We start from the raw sequence: 23,381 nt of genomic DNA, 5'->3' as shown, positions 1-23,381 counted from the left end.
ATGTGTTACATGAAAAGCTCCTAATGTTGGCTGTGTTACATGAAAAGCTCCTAATGTTGGCTGTGTTACATGAAATACTCCTAATGTAGGCTGTGTTTCATGAAAAGCTCCTAATGTTGGCTGTGTTACATGAAAAGCTCCTAATGTTGGCTGTGTTTCATGAAAAGCTCCTAATGTTGGCTGTGTTTCATGAAAAGCTCCTAATGTTGGCTGTGTTTCATGAAAAGCTCCTAATGTTGGATGTGTTACATGAAAAGCTCCTAATGCAGGCTGTATTTCATGAAAAGCTCCTAATGTTGGCTGTGTTTCATGAAAAGCTCCTAATGTTGGATGTGTTACATGAAAAGCTCCTAATGTTGGCTGTGTTACATGAAATACTCCTAATGTAGGCTGTGTTTCATGAAAAGCTCCTAATGTTGGCTGTGTTTCATGCAAAGCTCCTAATGTAGGCTGTGTTACATGAAAAGCTCCTAATGTTGGATGTGTTACATGAAAAGCTCCTAATGTTGGCTGTGTTTCCTGAAAAGCTCCTAATGTAGGCTGTGTTACATGAAATACTCCTAATGTAGGCTGTGTTTCATGAAAAACACCTGATTTAGGCTGTGTTTCATGCAAAAACACCTGATGTAGGCTGTGTTTCATGAAAAGCTCCTAATGTTGGCTGTGTTTCATGAAAAACACCTGATGTAGGCTGTGTTTCATGAAAAGCTCCTAATGTTGGCTGTGTTACATGAAATACTCCTAATGTAGGCTGTGTTACATGAAAAGCTCCTAATGTTGGCTGTGTTTCATGAAAAGCTCCTAATGCAGGCTGTATTTCATGAAAAGCTCCTAATGTTGGCTGTGTTTCATGAAAAGCTCCTAATGTTGGCTGTGTTACATAAAATACTCCTAATGTAGGCTGTGTTTCATGAAAAACACCTGATTTAGGCTGTGTTTCATGCAAAAACACATGATGAGGGCCGTGTTTCATGAAAAGCTCCTAATGTTGGCTGTATTTCATGAAAAACACCTGATTTAGGCTGTGTTTCATGCAAAAACACATGATGAGGGCCGTGTTTCATGAAAAGCTCCTAATGTTGGCTGTATTTCATGAAAAGCTCCTAATGTAGGCTGTGTTACATGAAAAGCTCCTAATGTTGGCTGTGTTACATGAAAAGCTCCTAATGTAGGCTGTGTTTCATGCAAAGCTCCTAATGTAGGCTGTGTTTCATGCAAAGCTCCTAATGTAGGCTGTGTTACATGAAAAACTCCTAATGTAGGCTGTGTTTCATGAAAAACACCTGATTTAGGCTGTGTTTCATGCAAAAACACATGATGAGGGCCGTGTTTCATGAAAAGCTCCTAATGTTGGCTGTATTTCATGAAAAGCTCAATGTAGGCTGTGTTACATGAAAAGCTCCTAATGTTGGCTGTGTTACCTGAAAAGCTCTTAATGTAGGCTGTGTTTCATGAAAAGCTCCTAAGGTAGGCTGTGTTACATGAAAAGCTCCTAATGTAGGCTGTGTTTCATGAAAAGCTCCTAATGTAGGCTGTGTTACATGAAAAGCTCCTAATGTTAGCTGTGTTTCGTGAAAAGCTCCTAATGTTGGCTGTGTTACATGAAAAGCTCCAATGCTGGCTGTGTTTCATGAAAAGCTCCTAATGTAGGCTATGTTTCATGAAAAGCTCCTAATGTAGGCTGTGTTTCATGAAAAGCTCCTAATAATAATAATAATAATAATTATGAGGACTTTGTATAGCGCCTAATCTTTAGAAGCTCCAAGTGCTTTACAACATGAGACAACACCTATAAGATAAGAAACATAATAATATTATTACAAAAACAAACAACATGAAATTAGAAAAACATTAAAAAATAAAAAACATGCTGAGAATATTTCAGGTAGGAAACATTATTAGGTCTTTAAGTTTGTTCTTGCTGTCGAAGTAAGTGAGTTTTGAGAGCCCTCTTGAATGTAATCACTGTGTCTTTGTGTCTAAGTTCAGTGGGCAATTCATTCCACATTGCTGGGCCTTGGTATGCAAAAGAACGCTGTCCATATGACTTTGTTTTCTTAGTGGGAATAATGAGTATACGATTGTCAGAAGAGGAGTGTAAGTATCTTGCTGGTGTGTACACATGGGTGAGGTTAGATAGGTATGTTGGACTAGAGGCTGTCAGTGAAATGTAGCACAGAGAACAAATTTTGTGTTTGATTCTGGATTGAATGGATAGCCAGTGTAGGGTACAGAGCAGCAGGGAGGTGTGCTCAGATTGTGGTACTCTAAGTATGATCCAAGCAGCTGTGTTTTGAACTTTTTGAAGTCTCTGGAGTAGATATTGAGATGAACCAGACAGAATTGAGTGCAGGCTGTGTTTCTTGAAATGCTCCTAATGTTGGCTGTGTTTCATGAAAAGCTCCTAATGTTGGCTGTGTTAAATGAAAAGCTCCTAATGTAGGCTGTGTTTCATGAAAAACACCTGATTTAGGCTGTGTTTCAAGCAAACACATGATGAGGGCCGTGTTTCATAAAAAGCTCCTAATGTTGGCTGTATTACATGAAAAGCTCCTAATGTAGGCTGTGTTACATGAAAAGCTCCTAATGTTGGCTGTGTTACATGGAAAGCTCCTAATGTAGGCTGTGTTTCAGGAAAAGCTCCTAATGTTGGCTGTGTTTCATGAAAAGCTCCTAATGTAGGCTGTGTTTCATGAAAAGCTCCTAATGTTGGCTGTGTTACATGGAAAGCTCCTAATGTAGGTTGTGTTTCATGAAAAGCTCCAAATGTAGGCTGTGTTTCATGAAAAGCTTCTAATGTAGGCTGTGTTTTATAAAAAGCTCCTAATGTAGACTGTGTTACATGAAAAGCTCCTAATGTAAGTTGTGTTTCATGAAAAGCTCCTAATGTAGGCTGTATTACATGAAAAGCTCCTAATGTTGGCTATCTTTCATGAAAAGCTCCTAATGTGGGCTGTATTACATGAAAAGCTCCTAATGTTGGCTGTGTTTCATGAAAAGCTCCTAATGTAGGATAGGTTTCATGAAAAGCTCCTAATGTTTGCTATGTTTCATGAAAAACTCCTAATGCTGGTTGTATTTCATGAAAAGCTCCTAATGTTGGTTGTAATTCATGAAAAGCTCCTAATGTTGGCCATGTTTCATGAAAAGCTCCTAATGTAAGCTGTGTTACATGAAAAGCTCCTGATGTTTGGCTCTGTTTCATGAAAAGCTCCTAGTGTTGGCTGTGTTACATGAAAAGCTCCTAATGTTGGCTCTGTTTCATGAAAAGCTCCTAATGTAGGCTGTGTTTCATGAAAAGCTCCTAATGTTGCCCATGTTTCATGAAAAGCTCCTGATGTAAGCTGTGTTACATGAAATGCTCCTAATGTAGGCTGTGGTTCATGAAAAGCTCCTAATGTTGGCTCTGTTTCATGAAAAGCTCCTAATGTTGGCTGTGTTTCATGAAAAGCTCCTAATGTTGGCTGTGTTTCATGAAAAGCTCCTAATGTTGCCCATGTTTCATGAAAAGCTCCTGATGTAAGCTGTGTTACATGAAATGCTCCTAATGTAGGCTGTGTTTCATGAAAAGCTCCTAATGTTGGCTCTGTTTCATGAAAAGCTCCTAATGTAGGCTGTGTTTCATGTAAAGCTCCTAATGTAGGCTGTGTTTCATGAAAAACTCCTAATGTAGGCTGTGTTGCATGAAAAGCTCCTAATGTAGGCTGTGTTACATGAAAAGCTCCTAATGTTGGCTGTGTTTCATGAAAAGCTCCTAATGTTGGCATGTTTGATGCAAAGCTCCCGATGCAGGTATTTCGTTTTGAATAATTGTTCCCAATGGAGGCATTTCTTTTTTTATAATTGTTCCCAATGCAAGCATTTCATTTTTTATAATTATTCCAAATTCTGGCCTTTTTATATATATAATTGTTCCCAATGCAGGCATTTTTTTAATATAATTGTTTCCCTGAACCCTTTTAGTATTGTGCACTGGAAGTTTAACATTCCAGAGAGATATTAGTTCACACAGAGATATTGATCTCATTTTCCAGAGAGATATTAGTTTACACAGATATTGACCTCAAATTTCAGAGAGATTTTAGTTCACATAGCGATATTGATCTCAATTTCCAGAGAAATATTTGTTCACACTGATATTGATCTCAATTTCCAGAGAGATATTAGTTTACACAGATGTTGATCTCAGCTTTCATAGAGATATAAGTTCACACAGAGATTTTGATCTCAACTTCCAGAGAGATATTAGTAAACAGATATTGATCTCAACTTTCAGAGAGATATTAATTCTCACAGAGATATTGATATCAACTTTCAGCTTTTCGAGCTGAAATAAAAAGATACTGCAACTGCATTGTTGTTTGTTAATTTATTTTTAGTAATATTCTGGATTAAATGAATTGCAAACAGCAATTATTTGGTTTCAATATGGAATTCAAAGATTGCAACTCAATAACAATCAGTAATATTTTTGTTTCAAAATGGACTGCACAGATTTTAACTGCATTAAACTAATCAGTAACGTTTTGGTTTTGTTATGGACTACAAGACTGTAACTATGTAATTTAGGATTAATGTTCTAGTTTCAGTATGGACTGCAAAGATTGCAGCAGTATGAGCAGTATTTAATTAAACAGTTGTTGGAAGCTTTACTGTGGTGATGCTAGCACACCCTTCCCCACTCTCAACAACCCTCAAATGAAAAGATCCAACATCTGACAGCATATTGAACATTTTAGGCACCTCTGATGATGTACAAACTTATGCATGCATTCAAATATATTGTGTAAACACACATGTATGCATTCAAGTATACTAGTGTACACACATGTATGCCTTCAAGTATACTGATATACACACATGTATGCATTCAAATATACTGTGTACACACACATGCATGCATTCAAGTATACTGGTGTACACACATGTATGCATTCAAATATTCTGGTGTACACACATGTATGCATTCAAATATACTGGTGTACACACACTTGTATGCCTTCAAGTATACTGCTATACACACATGTATGCAATCAAATATACTGGTTTAGACACATATATGCATTCAAATATACTGGTGTACACACATATATGACTTCAAGTATAATGCTTTACACACATGTATGCATTCAAATATATAGGTGTACACATATGTATGCATTCAAATATACTGGTATACACACACTTTTATGCCTTCAAGTATACAGCTATGCACACATGTATGCATTAAAATATACAGGTTTACACACATGTATGCATTCAAATATACTGATGTACACACACTTGTATGCCATCAAATATACTGCTTTTCACACATTTATGCATTCAAATATACTGGTCTATGTACATGTATACATTCAAATATACTGATGTACACACATGTATGCATTCAAATATACTGGTGTACACACACTTGTATGCCTTCAAATATACTGGCATACAAACACATGTATGCATTCAAATATACTGGTCTATGTACATGTATGCATTCAAATATACTGATGTACACATATGTATGCATTCAAATATACTAGTGTACACACACTTGTATGCCTTCAAATATACTGGCATACAAACACATGTATGCATTCAAATATTCTGGTGTAAACACACTTGTATGCCTTCAAGTATACTGTATTACACACATGTATGCATTAATTACTCTGGTGTTCACACACATGTATGCAATCAAATATACTGGTGTACACATATATATGCATTCAAATATACTGGTATACACATATGTATGCATTCAAATATACTGGTGTGCACATAAGTATGCATTCAAATATACTGGTGTACACACACATGTATTCATTCATATATGCTGGGGCCCCAAGTGGCCAAGTGGTCTAAAGCACTCTCCATTATGGATCAGTGCCATCTCATCTCTGTCTGCATGGGTTTGAGTCTAGGATTTTTCCAATGTGGGTATGTGAGAAAGCTTGCCAGTAGCTTCTCGTGGGTTGGTGGTTCTTTCTGTGGTTTTCCCCGGGTTCTTCCTCCACCGTTAATACTGGCCGCCATGCATAGCCTATCTTGTGCTGAAAAATGGTGTTAAACCCCACAACAACAACAACAACATCATATATGCTGGTGTACACACACATGTATGCATTCAAATATAGTGGTGTACATACTTTGTATGCATTCAAATAAACTGGTGTTCACACACATGTATGCATTCAAATATACTGGTGTACACATATGTATGCATTCAAATATACTAGTGTACACACACATGAATGCATTCATATATGCTGGTGCTGGTACTTTCATGCTATAAAAGGTGACTCCTGAATCATATAGATATAGTTATGAATTATATCAGGGCATCTGGATATGTTACATTTTTCCTTAATCTTAACCCATTCTTAAACCCTTTTTCAAAGGTATTCTTTGTTCTATGAAACAGAGTCTGTTCCATGTTTACAGATTAATTAGTCAGAAGAATAGGTTAATTAATCAGCGGTGATAGTAATTAAAAGCCCAGAACAACAGATAATTAGAGGTTTTACTCAGGTTTTTTCTGTTTCAGACAATTAGAGGAACAACATCGGGATGAATTAGACCAACTTCAAACACGTCTGGAAACTGAGCATAATCAGTACAAGTCCATGACAGAAGCACAGACTAGTTAGTATACACATTGGTCTCGCACTATAGTGCTTGTTTGCAAGGCCATAAAATGTATCATGATATTTGTGAAGTAACCTTTTAATAAGGTACATTAAAATGTACCAAGATATAGTGGTGAGGTCACCTTACACTAGGGTATGTAAAATTGCACTATGATACAGGTGATGTCACCTTATACTATGGTAGATATAAATGTACCATGATATTGGTGTGGTCATGTTATTATTAGGGTACATAAAAATGTACCATAATATAGGTGAAATTACCGTGTACTAGGATCAATATGTAACATGATGTAGTTGAGGCCATCTTATACTATACTGGGATACATGAAAATGTACCATGATACAGGTGAAGTTACCTTGTACTAGGATCGATAAATATGTAGCATGATGTAGCTGAGGCGATCTTATACTATACTGGGGTACATAAAAATGTACCATGATGTAGCTGAGTCCATCTTATACTATACTGGGATACATAAAAATGTACCATGATACAGGTGAAGTTACTTTGTACTAGGATCGATAAATATGTAGCATGATGTAGCTGAGGCCATCTTATACTATACTGGGGTACATAAAAATGTACCATGATAAGGTGAGGTTACATTATGCTAGTGACATAATATGTATCATGGGATGGGTGAGGTTACCTTACACTGGTCCAAAAACTATCATCATACCTGTGACAAAATGAGGACACAGATCAGTAGGTTTCAAAATGTTCATCAGTATATTGTTTCTAAACCTGGTCCAGTAGAATTTTATCAGCATGAATTTTACATGTTTTAGAGGGGCCCTGAGTGGCCAAGTGGTCTAAAAGTGCTCTTTGTTATGGAGCACTGCCATCTCACCTCTGTATGTGGCAGTTTGAGTCTAAGATTCAGCCAATGTGGGTATGTGAGAAAGCTTGCCAGTAGCTTCTCGTGGGTCGGTGGTTCTTTCTGGGGTTTTCCCATGTTCTTCCTCCACCATTAATACTGGCCGCTATATATAGCCTATGGTGTGCTGAAAAATGGCATTAAACCCAACAACAACAACAACAACATGTTTTAGGGGATTGAAAAAAGAACAAATACATTTTTTTGCCATAATATGTATTTTCAATGATGACACTGAATTTCATACCCCTACAGAGTGCATTCTGGCTTGAAAATTTCTGTGCAATCTCCGAGTCTAGAAACATAATTATAATGAGTTTAGTAAATGATTCACAATGCGGAATGGTAAATTATGTTCTGTCACAACAAGGAATGGTAAATTATGTTCTGTCACAACAAGGAATGGTAAATTATGCTCTGTCACAACAAGGAATGGTAAATTATGCTCTGTCACAAAAAGGAATGGTAAATTATGCTCTGTCACAACAAGGAATGGTAAATTATGCTCTGTCACAACAAGGAATGGTAAATTATGCTTTTTCACAGTAAGGAATGGTAAATTATGCTCTGTCACAACAAGGAATGGTAAATTATGCTTTTTCACAGTAAGGAATGGTAAATTATGCTGTCACAACAAGGAATGGTAAAGTATGCTCTTTCACAGTAAGGAATGGTATTTTATGTTCTGTCACAACAAGGAATTGTAAATTATGCTGTCACAACATTTGCAGAGTCTCTGCAAGTACCATGTTTGATCCAGTTTCAAACAAGGCCTTTATATGGGTGTGTTTATTACTGAAGAGTCATTGCTCCTACTTGATAGAGTCCACATATGCCTGATGAAAGCATTTCTTCCTCCAATTATTATATTATATTATATTATATTATGTTATGTTATATTATATTATATTATATTATATTATATTATATTATATTATATTTATATTATATTATATAATATTATATTATACTTTGCATGAAACTCACAGTGCAAACTCGGGACTCACTGGCAATTAAACTCTGATTCCAAGTATTGCTAAAATTATTCAGTTTGTTGTAATATTTCTTAACCAGTGTTTCTCTAGCAATGGGAGAAAGCACACCTTACAGCATTTCAACATAAAGTCACCAAAAAATATACATGCTGTCCTTAAATATTTGTCTCAAAAAATCAAAATGCTTAGTCAAGTGTTTCTGGCAAACTAAGGTTTTGGTCAGACTCTCTTTTTTTCTCACCTGCCAATGCGTGACAGTATTTTATTGCTCGTAAGAAATCATAATCATGTATACAGAAGAATAAAAATATAGATTCATTATATAAACTCAGTGTCGTAAGTTTATTATATAAACTCATTGTCGTAAGTTTATTATATAAACTCAGTGTTGTAACTTTATTATATAAACTCAGTGTCGTAAGTTTATTATATAAACTCAGTGTCATAACTTTATTATATAAACTCAGTGTCATAACTTTTTATTATATAAACTCATTGTCATAACTTTATTATATAAACTCAGTGTTGTAACTTTATTATATAAACTAAGTGTCGTAACTTTATTATATAAATTCAGTGTTGTAAGTGACCACCTGCAAAACACAACCAATAACCATGATTTTAAGGCAAAACTATGCATTCAGCAAGACTTTTATTGACAGCATCACAAAAAACCGATATTAAAATCACTGACTTTGATTTAATCTTTTTGTAAACATGAACGTACACTGTAAACTCAAAGTACATGTCACTAACTGATATTATAGTTCACAATGAGGTCATTGTCTTCATCAATAATACTAACAAGTGTTAACCATTTTCCAAATTTGATTGTCATTATTAGACAACATTGAGAGTGATGATAATAATGACAACAAAGGTGTCTACAATTTAGGATGAAGTTGTTGTTAATCCTTCCAGTTGAAGAGGATCATGAGATTGCTATCTGGGTTGGTTTTTGTATGTGAGTGGCAGATAAAGTCAATTTGTGCTCTGAACTGTCCATGACAGGAGATGAGGCCTGGGTTTGACAGGAGATGAGGCCTGGATTTGACAGGAGATGAGGCCTGGGTTTGCTTGACAACATAGGATATGCTGCAATTCTGAGGCTTCTTGTGCACTGCCTTTGCATTTCTTTTCCATTCAAAGTCTGTAGCTCCAATATGGATGATACTCCACCAGGTGGAGTGATCGTGTGTGTGATTTTCCTATGTTACGAGTCTCTGCTCTTAAAATAGGTAACATAAAAGAGTGAAAGACAACAAGATTTGTAAACTTTAACAAATAATTTATTTACCTAGAATCCAAAGTGAAAATGAAGAAAAAAAAATAACTTACAGTATTGCACATTAATTCCCACAATAATCCAAGAATTACAGATGCAGGTTCCAGTAATTTAAAGTCCTGAATAAAATTCAGTAGAAGTCCTGAATAAATCTGAAAACTGAAGGTGATAATGTGTCTCTTCTAGCTCCTAGTGTGTTGATGTGCCAACAGTCTTTATTTGAATCACAGAAATAGAATCCCAGGTTTGAATTCAGTATAAATTCCAGTGATTGTCTTTATCCAACAGTTTTGTCAGAACACTTTTGTAATTCCAGGAAAAAAATCACTTGAATTCACTAATTTAAAGAAATAAAATTAAGCCCATTGGGACACAAATAATATACAATTTTAAGGTGCTAGATCTTAGAGCAACTGATTAAAGTGTCTAAGTTACACTATATATAGATCTTTACTTGACCTCAGGTCAGATTTAGCATTTTCTAAAAACAAACATTACCTAATGGAAAATAACCTTCTAGGATGATCCTGATGTTTACAAAACAATAACCTGCAAATGTATAACTCAGTTAGGAATTTCCAAAAATCTAGACCCAAATAAACATATTTACTCTCCGTTAATAATAATACTGATTTTAAACTCATACACAGAGAGAATAATTTAGCTATGTATTAGTAATTTACAATGAATAAAATAAAAAAGTCAATTTGGGTCAAGCAGAAATGCAATCAATTTCGAACAAGGTCAAGTCCAACATATAATGATACTCTGCAATAGCATGTAATAAAATAAAATAAAAAAAGCTAACTAACAAACAGTGCAAATGAAATATACCTAACACCCAGAATTCAGGGTCAATCTAGAAGCACTTGAAGGATGTCATTAATGAAGTGGTTCAAGGTTTAGGGAGTCTTTGAATCATTTCTTCTGAAAACCCTTAGATTGTCTCCCATTTCATCTTGCTGTACAAGATCACCATAAGTAGTCATTCATGTGACATCCTGTTGACTTGCTCTACCCATCTAACCTTTGATTCCATCAGCAGAGTTTGGATGCTTGGAATGCCTGCACATGTAAGAACCTCAGTGTCTTAGACCCTGCCCTGCTATCACATTTTCATCAGTTTCATCAGACAGCCAATGTGAAATTGATTCATTTTCTTGGAATGTCATCTGTAGACTGTCCAAGTTTCACATGAATACAGCAGGGATAGAAACACATTGACTTTGTGTACCTTGTGTTTTGTTTCTAGACTGATCTCTCAGTACTCCAACATATTTGCAAGTAGTCTACCAAAGGCCACACTTTGTTTAGCAATTCTGGCATTGGTTTCATCATTGATGATGGACTGCATGTGATGCTGCCAAGATAGGTGAACTTGTCCACAGCCACAATGGTTTGGCCATTTACTGTGATGGTAGGCTCTACATAAAGCTTTCATAGTGCAGGTTGGTGCATCAACTGTCTTCTTGACATTGTTTGTGAGACCGACATTGTCACAAGCTGAAGAGAAATGGTCCATACCGTGTTGCATGTCAGACTCAGATTTGGCAACAATCATCAGCAAATTGGAGATCACAGTCAGCCACTTATTTTAACTTTTTCTCCCTCTGTAGTCTTCTCAGATTGAAGAGCTTGACATCAGACTGGTATCTAATATCGATCTCCATGTGAAGGCATTAGTAGGCTTGGCAGAGTATATCATACTCAGGAGGATTGGGGCCAACACACAGCCCTACTTGATTCCATTGATGACTGAAAATGGTTCAGGCTTAAAGTTACAAAGGGTGTGATGGTATAATGTACAGCATTTGTGTGATGGTATAATGTACAGAGTTTGTGCTTAATCCAAAGGGAAGTATACTACCATCAAATGACAAAAGTCATCCAAAGGGAACCATGCTACCATCAAATGACAAAAGTCATCCAAAGGGAACGATACTGACATCAAATGACAAAAGTCATCCAAAGGGAACAATACTGTCAGCAAATGACAGAAGTCATCCAAAGGGAACGATGCTATCAGCAAATGACAAAAGTCATCCAAAGGGAAAGATACTGCCATCAAATGACAAACGTCATCCAAAGAGAATGATACAGGGGCAAAGTACACAGGGAACAATAGTTTAGATCCTATGAAAAAGGAGATAGAGCTTTCAAAGTAAAAACATTTGTCTGATTTAGGTCATATGAGAAGGAAATAAAGATTATAATAAAAACATTTTGTTGAATTTATATCATATGAAAAAGGAGAGAGATTTTATAGCAAAAACTATTTATATAATTTAGGTCGTATGAAAAAGGAGATCGAGTTTTTACAAGGTGCATTTGAATCGTATAAAAGTTCACTTCACCAAGAGATGGACGACAAGTGGAAAAAGAGACAAGGTGACCTCACACAGGAACTAGAGGCACAAAAGAATCAGGACATTCAGGAGATGAGTAAGTTTTTGTTTTGACTCACTAACCCATATGAGACAGTTTTCATATTAACCTATATAAGATAGTTTTCATATTCCCATCTCACTAACTCATATGAGACAGTTTTCATATTGCCAGTTATTACAGTAGAGACTTTCCTATGCAGAAAATCCTTTACCAACATAATGTAACTGTTATTCTGTGTGACATGACATCACAATAGAGTATTAATGGATATGACATCACAATAGTGTATTAATTGATGCATTAGTTACTCTATATCACATGACATCACACTAGTATCTTAATGGATGCATTAGTTGTTCTACATCACATGATATCACACTAGTGTAATAATGGATGCATTAGTTGTTTTACATCACATGATATCACACAAGTGTATTAATGGGTCCATTAGTTGTTTTACATCACATGACATCACACTAGTGTAATAATGGATGCATTAGTTGTTCTAGTCACCCACATGACATCACACAAGTGTATTAATGGATCCGGGGCCCCGAGTGGCCGAGTGGTCTAAAGCGCTCTTCGTTACGGATCACTGCCATCTCACCTATGTCTGCGGTGGTTCGAGTCTAAGATTCAGCCAATGTGGGCATGTGAGAAAGCTTGCCAGTAGCTTCTCGTGGGTCGGTGGTTCTTTCCGGGGTTTTCCGGGTTCTTCCTCCACCATTAATACTGGCCGCCATGTATAGCCCTATCGTGCTGAAAAATGGCGTTAAACCCCACAACAACAACAACAATATTAATGGATCCATTAGTAGTTTTACATCACATGACATCACACTAGTGTAATAATGGATGCATTAGTTGTTCTAGTCATCACATGACATCACACAAGTGTATTAATGGATCCATTAGTTGTTTTACATCACATGACATCACACTAGTGTAATAATGGATGCATTAGTTGTTTTACATCACATGACATCACACTAGTGTAATAATAGATGCATTAGTTGTTCTACATCACATGACATCACACTAGTGTATTAATGGGTCCATTAGTTGTTTTACATCACATGACATCACACTAATGTATTAATGGGTCCATTAGTTGTTTTACATCACATGACATCACACTAGTGTATTAATGGGTCCATTAGTTGTTTTACATCACATGACATCACACTAGTGTAATAATGGATGCGTTAGTTGTACTAGTCATCACAAGACATCACACTAGTGTAATAATGGATGCATTAGTTGTTTTACATCACATGACATCACACTAGTGTAATAATGGATGCATTAGTTGTTCTACATCACATGACATCACAATAGTGTATCAATGGATGCATTAGTTACTTTACATCACATGACATCACACAAGTGTATTATTGGATATATTTAGTTGTTCTACATCACATGACATCACAGTAGTGTAATAATGGATGTATTAGTACCATGACTTGTTATTATGTCATCACATACATATCATAAAGTAAAGTAACAATAGGCAGTCACCATCTTTGCTGTCTACAGCAGGATCAGACAGATAATGTTTTGCTTAAATTTTCCTGAAATGTATATCTCCTATGTATTGCCCCTCAACAATTTATAAAGCAGATTAGACTTATTGTATTACAATACAACATATTGCTGTAAATATCTGATGCTAAGCTTTAACATTGTCATGTATAATAGCTACATGTATGTGGTGTATTATACTCCAGGCTACATGTATATAGTATTAGGACTTCATGCATATAGTATTAGGGCTACATGTATAAAGTGTATTAGAAATAGAGGCTGCATATATATAGTCTATTAGATTTAGGGCTACATGTATATAGTGTATTAGACTTCGGGCTACAATTATATAGTATTAGGGCTACATGTATATAATATTAGTGCTACATATATATAGTGTATTATACTTCAGGCTACATATATATAGTATTAGCACTACATGTATATAATATTAGGGCTACATGTATATAGTGTATTAGACTTCAGGCTACATATATATAGTATTAGGGCTACATGTATATAATATTAGGGCTACATGTATATAGTGTATTATACCTAGGGGCTACATTTAGACAGTATTAGGACTACATGTATCTAGTGTATTAGAAATAGGGGCTACATATATATATATATATATATATATATATATATATATATATATATATATATATATATATATATATATATATATATATATATATATATATATATATATATATATAGTGTATCAGACTTAGAGCTACATGTATATAGTGTGTTAGACTTAAGGGCTAGTGGTAGCTACATATATACAGTGTATTAGACTTAAGGACTAGTGGTACAAAGTGTATCAGACTTAGAGCTACATGTATACAGTGTATTAGACTTAAGGGCTAGTGGTAGCTACATGTATACAGTGTATTAGACTTAAGGGCTAGTGGTACAGAGTGTATGAGACTTAGAGCTACATGTATATAGTGTATTAGACTTCAGGGCTAGTGGTACATAGTGTATCAGACTTAGAGCGACATGTATATAGTGTATTAGACTTAAGGACTAGTGTACAAAGTGTATCAGACTTAGAGCTACATGTATACAGTGTATTAGACTTAAGGGCTAGTGGTAGCTACATGTATACAGTGTATTAGACTTAAGGACTAGTGGTACAAAGTGTATCAGACTTAGAGCTACATGTATACAGTGTATTAGACTTAAGGGCTAGTGGTAGCTACATGTATACAGTGTATTAGACTTAAGGGCTAGTGGTACATAGTGTATCAGACTTAGAGCTACATGTATATAGTGTATTAGACTTAATGGTTGACAGTGTAACATTCTGTTATGAATAGTGTCAGTTACAGTTGCTAAATGTATGTAGTGTGATATAGGATTGTGGGTGAGAATTTGCTGGACCACAATGCAAATAACATTCACTCCTCAAATAGGTTGTTTTTATATTCATGCTCAAAAGTAAAAGTTAGATTCTTTGACTCAAACAATAAATGATACCAATTCAGAATCTGATTAGCCGGCTGTAACTTTCTACAGTTACCATAATATCCAGCCATAACTTTTTACAGTTACCATAATATCCAGCCATAACTTTCTAGTTACCATAATATCCAGCCTTAGCTTTCTACAGTTACCAAAATATACATCTTTACTTTCTACAGTTACCATAACATCCAGCCCTAATGTTCTAGTTACCATGATATCCAGCCTTAACTTAATACAGTTACCATAATATCCAGCCGTAACTTTCAACAGTTACCATAATATCCAGCCATAACTTTCAACAGTTACCATAATATCCAGCCATAACTTTTTGCAGTTACCATAATATCCATCCTTAACTTTCTACAGTTACCATAATATCCAGCCATAACTTTCTACATTTACCATAATATCCAGCCATAACTTTCTACAGTTACCATAATATTCAGCCTTAACTTAATACAATTACCATAATATCCAGCCCTAACTTTCTAAAGTTACTATAATATCCAGCCCTAACTTTCTACAGTTACCATAATATCCAGCCCTAACTTTCTACAGTTACCATAATATTCAGCCTTAACTTTCTAGTTACCATAATATTCAGCCTTAACTTTCTACAGTTACCATAATATCCAGCCTTAACTTTCTACCGTTACCATAATATCCAGCCCTAACTTTCTACAGTTACCATAATATTCAGCCATAACTTTCTACATTTACCATAATATCCAGCCTTAACTTTCTACAGTTACCATAATATCCAGCCCTAACATTATCATTACCATATCCATCCCTAAGACTTTCCACATTATTACCATATCCAGTCTTAACATTCCACATTGTTACCTTATCCAGCCCTAACTTGCAACAAAGTTACCTTATCCAGCCATAACTTTTCACACTGTTACCATATTCTGACTAAATTATAACACTGTTACCATATATACCCATATGTTACAGCACTGTTATCATATATGACCCTAAGTTACAGCACTGTTACAATATCCAACCCTAACTTGCAACACTGTTACAATATCCAACCCTAACTTACAGCACTGTTATCATATATATGCTGATTCAGAATATGTTTAGCCAGCCCTAACTTACCAGTGTTACTATACCTTTCACCACCATCATCATTATCAACATAATCATCATTGGTAGTATTTCATTATTTTCTTTTAATTTTAGCTTAAAACATTTTTTCAGGAACAAAACTGTTGCAAGAGAGAACCACTGAAAAGGTTCAAAACTCCAAGGAACATCAAAGGGTTATTGACAGTTTACGCAAGGAACATAAAAGAGAGTTAGATGTAAGTCTCATCTAATTCAATAAATATTGTTATTCAAAGAGATTTAATATTGTACATTATGTTGTTCTATGTAGGTATCATTTATATCCAGTCACATTTTTACATCATCAGATTACAATCTAGAAGGCTAAATAAACAGAATGACCAAGAACACAATGCTGCATTACCAAGCTTATGTTCTTAGAATTCCATATTGTGGTTCCACCATCTCTGTCAACTTTACTTTGCACTGACAAAACTCTCACCTCTGACTAGTAGTACCAGAACTACCAGCTATTGCCTGGGACTAGTAGTACCAGAATTACCAGCTATTGCCTGGGACTAGTAGTACCAGAACTACCAGCTATTGTCTGGGACTAGTAGTACTGGAGCTACCATCTATTGTCTGGGACTATTAGTACTGGAACTACCAGATATTGCCTGGGACTAGCAGTACGAGAGCTACCAGTTATTGTCTGGGACTAGTATTACTGGATCTACCAGCTATTGTCTGTGACTAGTAGTACTGAAGCTACTAGCTATTGTCTGGGACTAGTAGTACCAGAGATACCAGTTATTGTCTGGGACTAGTATTACTGGATCTACCAGCTATTGTCTGGGACTAGTAGTACTGAAGCTACCAGCTATTGTCTGGGACTAGTAGTACTAGAGCTACCAGCTATAGTCTGGGACTAGTAGTACCGGAGCTACCAGCTGTTGTCTGGGACTAGTAGTACCAGAGCGACCAGCAGTTGTCTGGGACTAGTATTACTGGATCTTCCAGCTATTGTCTGGTACTAGTAGTACTGGATCTACCAGTCATTTTCTGGGATTAGTAGTAATGAAGCTACCAGCTATTGTCTGGGACTAGTAGTAATGAAGCTACCAGCTATTGTCTGGGACTAATAGTACCAGAGCTACCAGCTATTGTCTGGGACTAGCAGTACCAGAGCTACCATCTATTGTCTGGGACTAGTAGTACTGGAGCTACCAGCTATTGTCTGGGACTAGTAGTAATGAAGCTACCAGCTATTGTCTGGGACTAGTAGTAATGAAGCTACCAGCTATTGTCTGGGACTAGCAGTACCAGAGCTACCAGCTATTGTCTGGGACTAGTAGTACTGGAGCTACCAGCTATTTCCTGGGACTAGTAGTACTGGTGCTACCGGCTGTTGCCTGGGACTAGTATTACTGGAGCTACCAGCTATTGTCTGGGACTAGTAATACTGGATCTATCAGCTATTGTCTGAGACTAGTAGTACTGGATCTACCAGCTATTGTCTGGGACTAGTAGTACTGAAGCTACCAGCTATTGTCTGGGACTAGTAGTACTGGAGCTACCAGCTATTTCCTGGGACTAGTAGTACTGGTGCTACCAGCTATTGTCTGGGACTAGTAATACTGGATCTACCAGCTATTGTCTGAGACTGGTAGTACTGGATCTACCAGCTATTGTCTGGGACTAGTAGTACTGAAGCTACCAGCTATTGTCTGGGACTAGTAGTACTGCAGCTACCAGCTATTGCCTGAGACTAGTAGTACTGCAGCTACCAGCTATAAGATTTTAGAACTGATGAAGTATTTGGATAATACAGAAATATTGCTTGTAATTTTCCACAATTAGGAACTTAGTTTATTTGTATTAAAACAGTAGTAGATTCTGCAGTTTTTTCTGTTAATAAATAACAATATTTTGATGCAAATAATAGATGGAGCTTTCAGTAGATAGTGGAACTATCATTGTATTTGTTCTGGTTCATTACTTTGCAAATATGCACACACATTATTTTATCATCTCCAGGATTTAGTATTGTTGTATACTGCTGATGATTTAGTATTATTGTGTATTGTAAAGGATTTAGTATTATTGTGTATTGTAAAGGATTTAGTATTATTGTGTATTGTCAAGGATTTAGTATTATTGTGTTATGCTGAGGATTTAGTATTATTGTGTATTGTAAAGGATTTAGTATTATTGTGTATTGTCAAGGATTTAGTATTATTGTGTTATGTTGAGGATTTAGTATTATTGTGTATTGTCAGTCCTCTGGACACTAGTATGAATGCAAATCATTGATAATCTTTGTAATGAAAGTCTTCAAACTAAAAATCACAGAATCTTTGCAATGAAAGTCTTCACACTAAAAATCAATGAGAATCTTTGCAATGAAAGTCATCACGCTAAAAATCAATGAGAATCTTTGCACTGAAAGTCTTCACACTAAAAATCAATGAGATTCTTTTCAATGAAAGTCTTCACACTAAAAATCAATGAGAATCTTTGCAATGAAAGTCATCACACTAAAAATCAATGAGAATCTTTGCATTGAAAGCCTTCACACTAAAAATCAATGAGATTCTTTGCAATGAAAGTCATCACACTAAAAATCAACGAGAATCTTTGTATTGAAAGTTTTCACACTAAAAATCAATGAGATTCTTTGCAATGAAAGTCTTCAAACTAAAAATCACAGAATCTTTGCAATGGAAGTCTTCACACTAAAAATCAATGAGAATCTTTGCAATGGAAGTCATCACACTAAAAATCAATGAGAATCTTTGCAATGAAAGTCATCACACTAAAAATCAATGAGAATCTTTGCAATGAAAGTCTTCACACTAAATATTACAGAATCTTTGCATGAAAGTCTTCACACTAAAAATCAGTGAGAATCTTTGTAATGAAAGTCTTCACACTAAAAGTCAATGAGATTCTTTGCAATGAAAGTCATCACACTAAAAGTCAATGAGAATCTTTTCAATGAAAGTCTTCATAAAATTCAACGAGAATCTTTGTAATGAAAGTCTTTACACTAAAAATCATTAAGAATCTTTGTAATGAAAGTCTTTACACTAAAAATCATTAAGAATCTTTGTAATGAAAGTCATCACACTAAAAATCAATGATAATCTTTGCAATGAAAGTCTTCAAACTAAAATCAATGAGAATCTTTGCAGTGAAGGTCTTCACACTAAAAATCAATGAGAATATTTCCATTGAAAGTCTTCACACTAAAAATCAATGAGAATCTTTGCAATGAAAGTCTTCACATTAAAAATCAATGAGAATCTTTTCAATAAAGTCTTCATCATAAAATTCAACGAGATTCTTTGCAATGAAAGTCATCACACTAAAAATCAATGAAAATCTTTGCAATGAAATTCATCACACTAAAAATCAATGAGAATGTTTTCAGTGAAAGTCTTCACACTAAAAATCAATGAGATTCTTTGCAATGAAAGTGTTCGCACTAAAAATCAATGAGAATCTTTTCAATGAAAGTCTTCACATTAAAAATCACAGAATCTTTGCAAAGAAAGTCTTCACACTAAAAATCAATGAGATTCTTTTCAATGAAAGTCTTCACACTAAAAATCAATGAGATTCTTTTCAATGAAAGTCATCACACTAAAAATCAATGAGAATCTTTTCAATGAAAGTCATCACACTACAAATCAATAAGATTCTTTGCAATGAAAGTCATCACACTAAAAATCAATGAGAATCTTTCAATGAAAGTCATCACACTAAAAATCAATGAGATTCTTTGCAATGAAAGTCATCACACTAAAAATCAATGAGAATCTTTCAATGAAAGTCTTCATCATAAAATTCAACGAGATTCTTTGCAATGAAAGTCATCACACTAAAAATCATTGAGAATCTTTTCAATGAAAGTCATCACACTAAAAATCAATGAGAATCTTTGCAATGAAAGTCTTCACACTAAAAATCACAGAATCTTTGCAATGAAAGTCTTCACACTAAAAACCACAGAATCTTTGCAATGAAAGTCTTCACACTAAATCCAGTTTCCTAATTATAGGCTGAGAATCTTTGAAAAGGACAATTATATTCAGTGTAAAGTAAATTGAAAAAAGTTAGATTTTCATTATCTTTGAAGTTGTCACAAATGGAGAAAAGAACAATGTATAATCATAAGTATCTACAGTACTGACTTTCTTTGACAAGTATTGTTTGGTATTTAAAGTTATTGAGCTAAGAAAGAGTTTTTAATCTTTCTGCATATCTGTATGCCATCATACAGCAATCTGTATGCCATCATTCAGCCACCTGTGTGCCATCATAAGCCATCTGGATGCCATCATACAGCCACCTGTATGCCATTATAAGCCATCTGGATGCCATCAAACATCTATCTGTATGCCATCATACAACCATCTGGATGCCATCATACAGCCACCTGTATGCCATCATACAGCTATCTGTATGCTATCATACAGCCACCTGTAGGTCATCATATAGAAATATGTATGCTATCATACAGCCAGCTGTATGCCATCATACAGCCACCTTTATGCCATCATACAGCTATCTGTATGCTATCATACAGCTATCTGCATGCTATCATACAGCTATATGTATGCCATCATACAGCTATATCATAAAGCCACCTGTATGCCATCACTAGCCATCATACAACCATATTGATGCCATCATACAGCCATATGGATGCCTTCATACAGCCATATGGATGCCATCATACAGCCATATTGATGCCATCATACAGCCATATGGATGCCATCATACAGCTGTCTGTATGTCATCATAAGCCATCTCTTCTCAGAACCTGCTTTTTCTGATTATGTATAAGCAATGTAACAGCCTAATTATGTATAAGCAATGTAACAGCCTGATTATGTATAAGCAATGTAACAGCCTGATTCTTAAGATTCATTTAATAATTGCCTGATAATTTCTTATCAATGATATTAATCCATGACTCCACATGTAGGGCCTGACTCGGAGGTTCTCAAATGTTGCAGCTGACCTTGAGAGGTTGAAAAAAACCACTACAGAACTGCAGGTAATTCACACATATGCACACACAGACACACATACACACACACACATATTCCCATATAAAACAGTTGGACTGCAGGTGATGTAGAAAGATACAAATACACAAAATGCAGAACAAAAATACTGCCTCATTATTCTTGTCACAAATCCATGGGAATCCTGTATAACTAGGTTATAATTGCAGATGTTGGGTTCATTATTACCAATGTAGGGGTTCATCATTACCAGGGTAGGGAGTTAGTTCTTCATTACCAGGGTAGGGAGTTCATCTTTACCAGTGTAAGGGGTTCATCAATACCAGTGTAAGGGGTTCATCATTACCAGCATAAAGGGTTCATCATTACCTATGTAGGGAGTTCATCATTGCTAGGGTAAAGGGTTCATCATTACCAGTGTAAGGGGTTCATCATTACAAGGTTAGGGAGTTCATCATTACCAAGGTAGGGAGTTCATCATTACCAGGGTAGGGAATTCAGCATTATCAGTATAAGGGGTTCATCAATACCAGTGTATGTGGTTCATCATTACCAGTATAAGGGGTTCATCATTACCAGTATAAGGGGTTCATCATTACCAGTGTAGGGAGTTCATCATTACTAGGGTAAGGGGTTCATCATTACCAGTGTAAGGGTTCATCATTGCCAGTATAGGGGGTTCATAATTATCAGTGTAAGAGGTTCATCATTACCAGTGTAGCAAGTTCATCATTACCAGGCTAGGGGTTGATCATTACCAGTGTAGGGAGTAAATCATTATTAGTGTCGGGAATTCCTCATTACTAGAGTAAGGGGTTTATCATTACCAATTTAAGGGGTTCATCATTACCAGTATAGAGGTTTGTCATTGTCAGTACAAGGGGTTCATCATTACCAGTCTAAGCAGTTTATCATTACCAATGTAGAGAGTCATCATTAACAGTGTAAGGGGTTCATTATTACAGTGTAAGGAGTTTTTCATTACCAATGTAGGGAGTTCATCATTACCAGTGTATGGGGCTCATCATTACTGATGTAGAGAGTCATCATTAATAGTGTAAGGGGTTCATCATTACGAATGTAGGGAGTTCATCATTACCAGTGTAAAGGGTTCATCATTACCAGTGTAGGAAGTTCATCATTACTAGGTTAACAGGTTCATCATCATAAATGTAATAGGTTTATCGTTATCAGCATAGGAAGTTCATCATTATCAGTGTAGGGAGTTCATCATTACCATCATAAGCAGTTTATCATTAACAATGTAGGGAGTCATCATTAACAGTGTAAGTGGTTCATCATTACTAGTGAAAGGGGTTCATCATTACTAGTGTAGGGAGTTCATCATTTCCAGTGTAAGGGGTTCATCATTACTAGTGTAGGGAGTTAATCATTACCAGTGTAGGGCATTTATCATTACCAGTGTAGGGAGTTCATCATTACCAGTGTAAGGGGTTCATCATTACCAGTGTAGGAAGTTCATCATTACCAATGTAAGGGGTTCATCATTACCATTGTAGGGAGTTCATCATTACCAGTGTAAGGGGTTGATCATTACCATTGTAGGGAGTTCATCATTACCAGTGTAAGGGGTTCATCATTACCAGTGTAGGAAGTTCATCATTACTAGGTTGAACAGGTTCATCATCATAAATGTAATAGGTTTATCATTATCAATGTATGGGGTTCATCATTATCAGTGTAGGGAGTTCATCATTATCAGTGTTTGGGGTAGTACATTTTTTTCTGATATGCAGACATGTTATGATGTAGTGAACTAAATAACTTGGTTTACCTGCCAGGAAATGTCATAACAAGGTAAAAGTGAATTATATGCGTTTTTGCTTGGAAATGTTATAACAATGTCAAAGTCAATAATGTGCATCTTTGCTTGGAAATGTAATCACAAGGTCAACGTGAATTATCTGTGTCTCTGCTTGGAAATGTCATAACAAGGTCAAAGTGAATTATCTATGCATAATTCCATGTAGACATCTTAGCAATTGGTAATGTTCCTGTAGATGATTCCATGTAAATGTCTTAGCAACTTGTAAATATTCCTGTACATAATTTCACACAGACTTCTTAACAGCTTG

At 35.6% G+C, this 23,381-nt stretch overlaps 1 protein-coding gene across 6 annotated transcripts in view; it reads left to right on the top strand.

Annotated features, from left to right (window-relative positions):
• LOC149790217 (uncharacterized) overlaps nucleotides 1–23,381 on the top strand; it is a 192,857-nt gene that overhangs the window by 154,810 nt on the left and 14,666 nt on the right. For all 6 annotated transcript variants that reach the window (XM_089972238.1, XM_089972233.1, XM_089972236.1 and 3 more), the window contains 4 exons: nucleotides 6,539–6,636; nucleotides 12,092–12,244; nucleotides 16,403–16,506; nucleotides 21,243–21,314. In XM_089972238.1, coding sequence (XP_089828364.1) covers nucleotides 6,539–6,636; nucleotides 12,092–12,244; nucleotides 16,403–16,506; nucleotides 21,243–21,314 — 427 coding nt within the window. The remainder of the gene's footprint in view (nucleotides 1–6,538; nucleotides 6,637–12,091; nucleotides 12,245–16,402; nucleotides 16,507–21,242; nucleotides 21,315–23,381) is intronic.

This window comes from Sinohyriopsis cumingii, chromosome 10, assembly GCF_028554795.1.
Source record: "Sinohyriopsis cumingii isolate HCF-2022 chromosome 10, ASM2855479v2, whole genome shotgun sequence".
In the NCBI taxonomy this organism is placed as follows: Eukaryota; Metazoa; Mollusca; class Bivalvia; order Unionida; family Unionidae; genus Sinohyriopsis; species Sinohyriopsis cumingii.
This window is presented reverse-complemented; position numbering and strand designations above follow the sequence as displayed.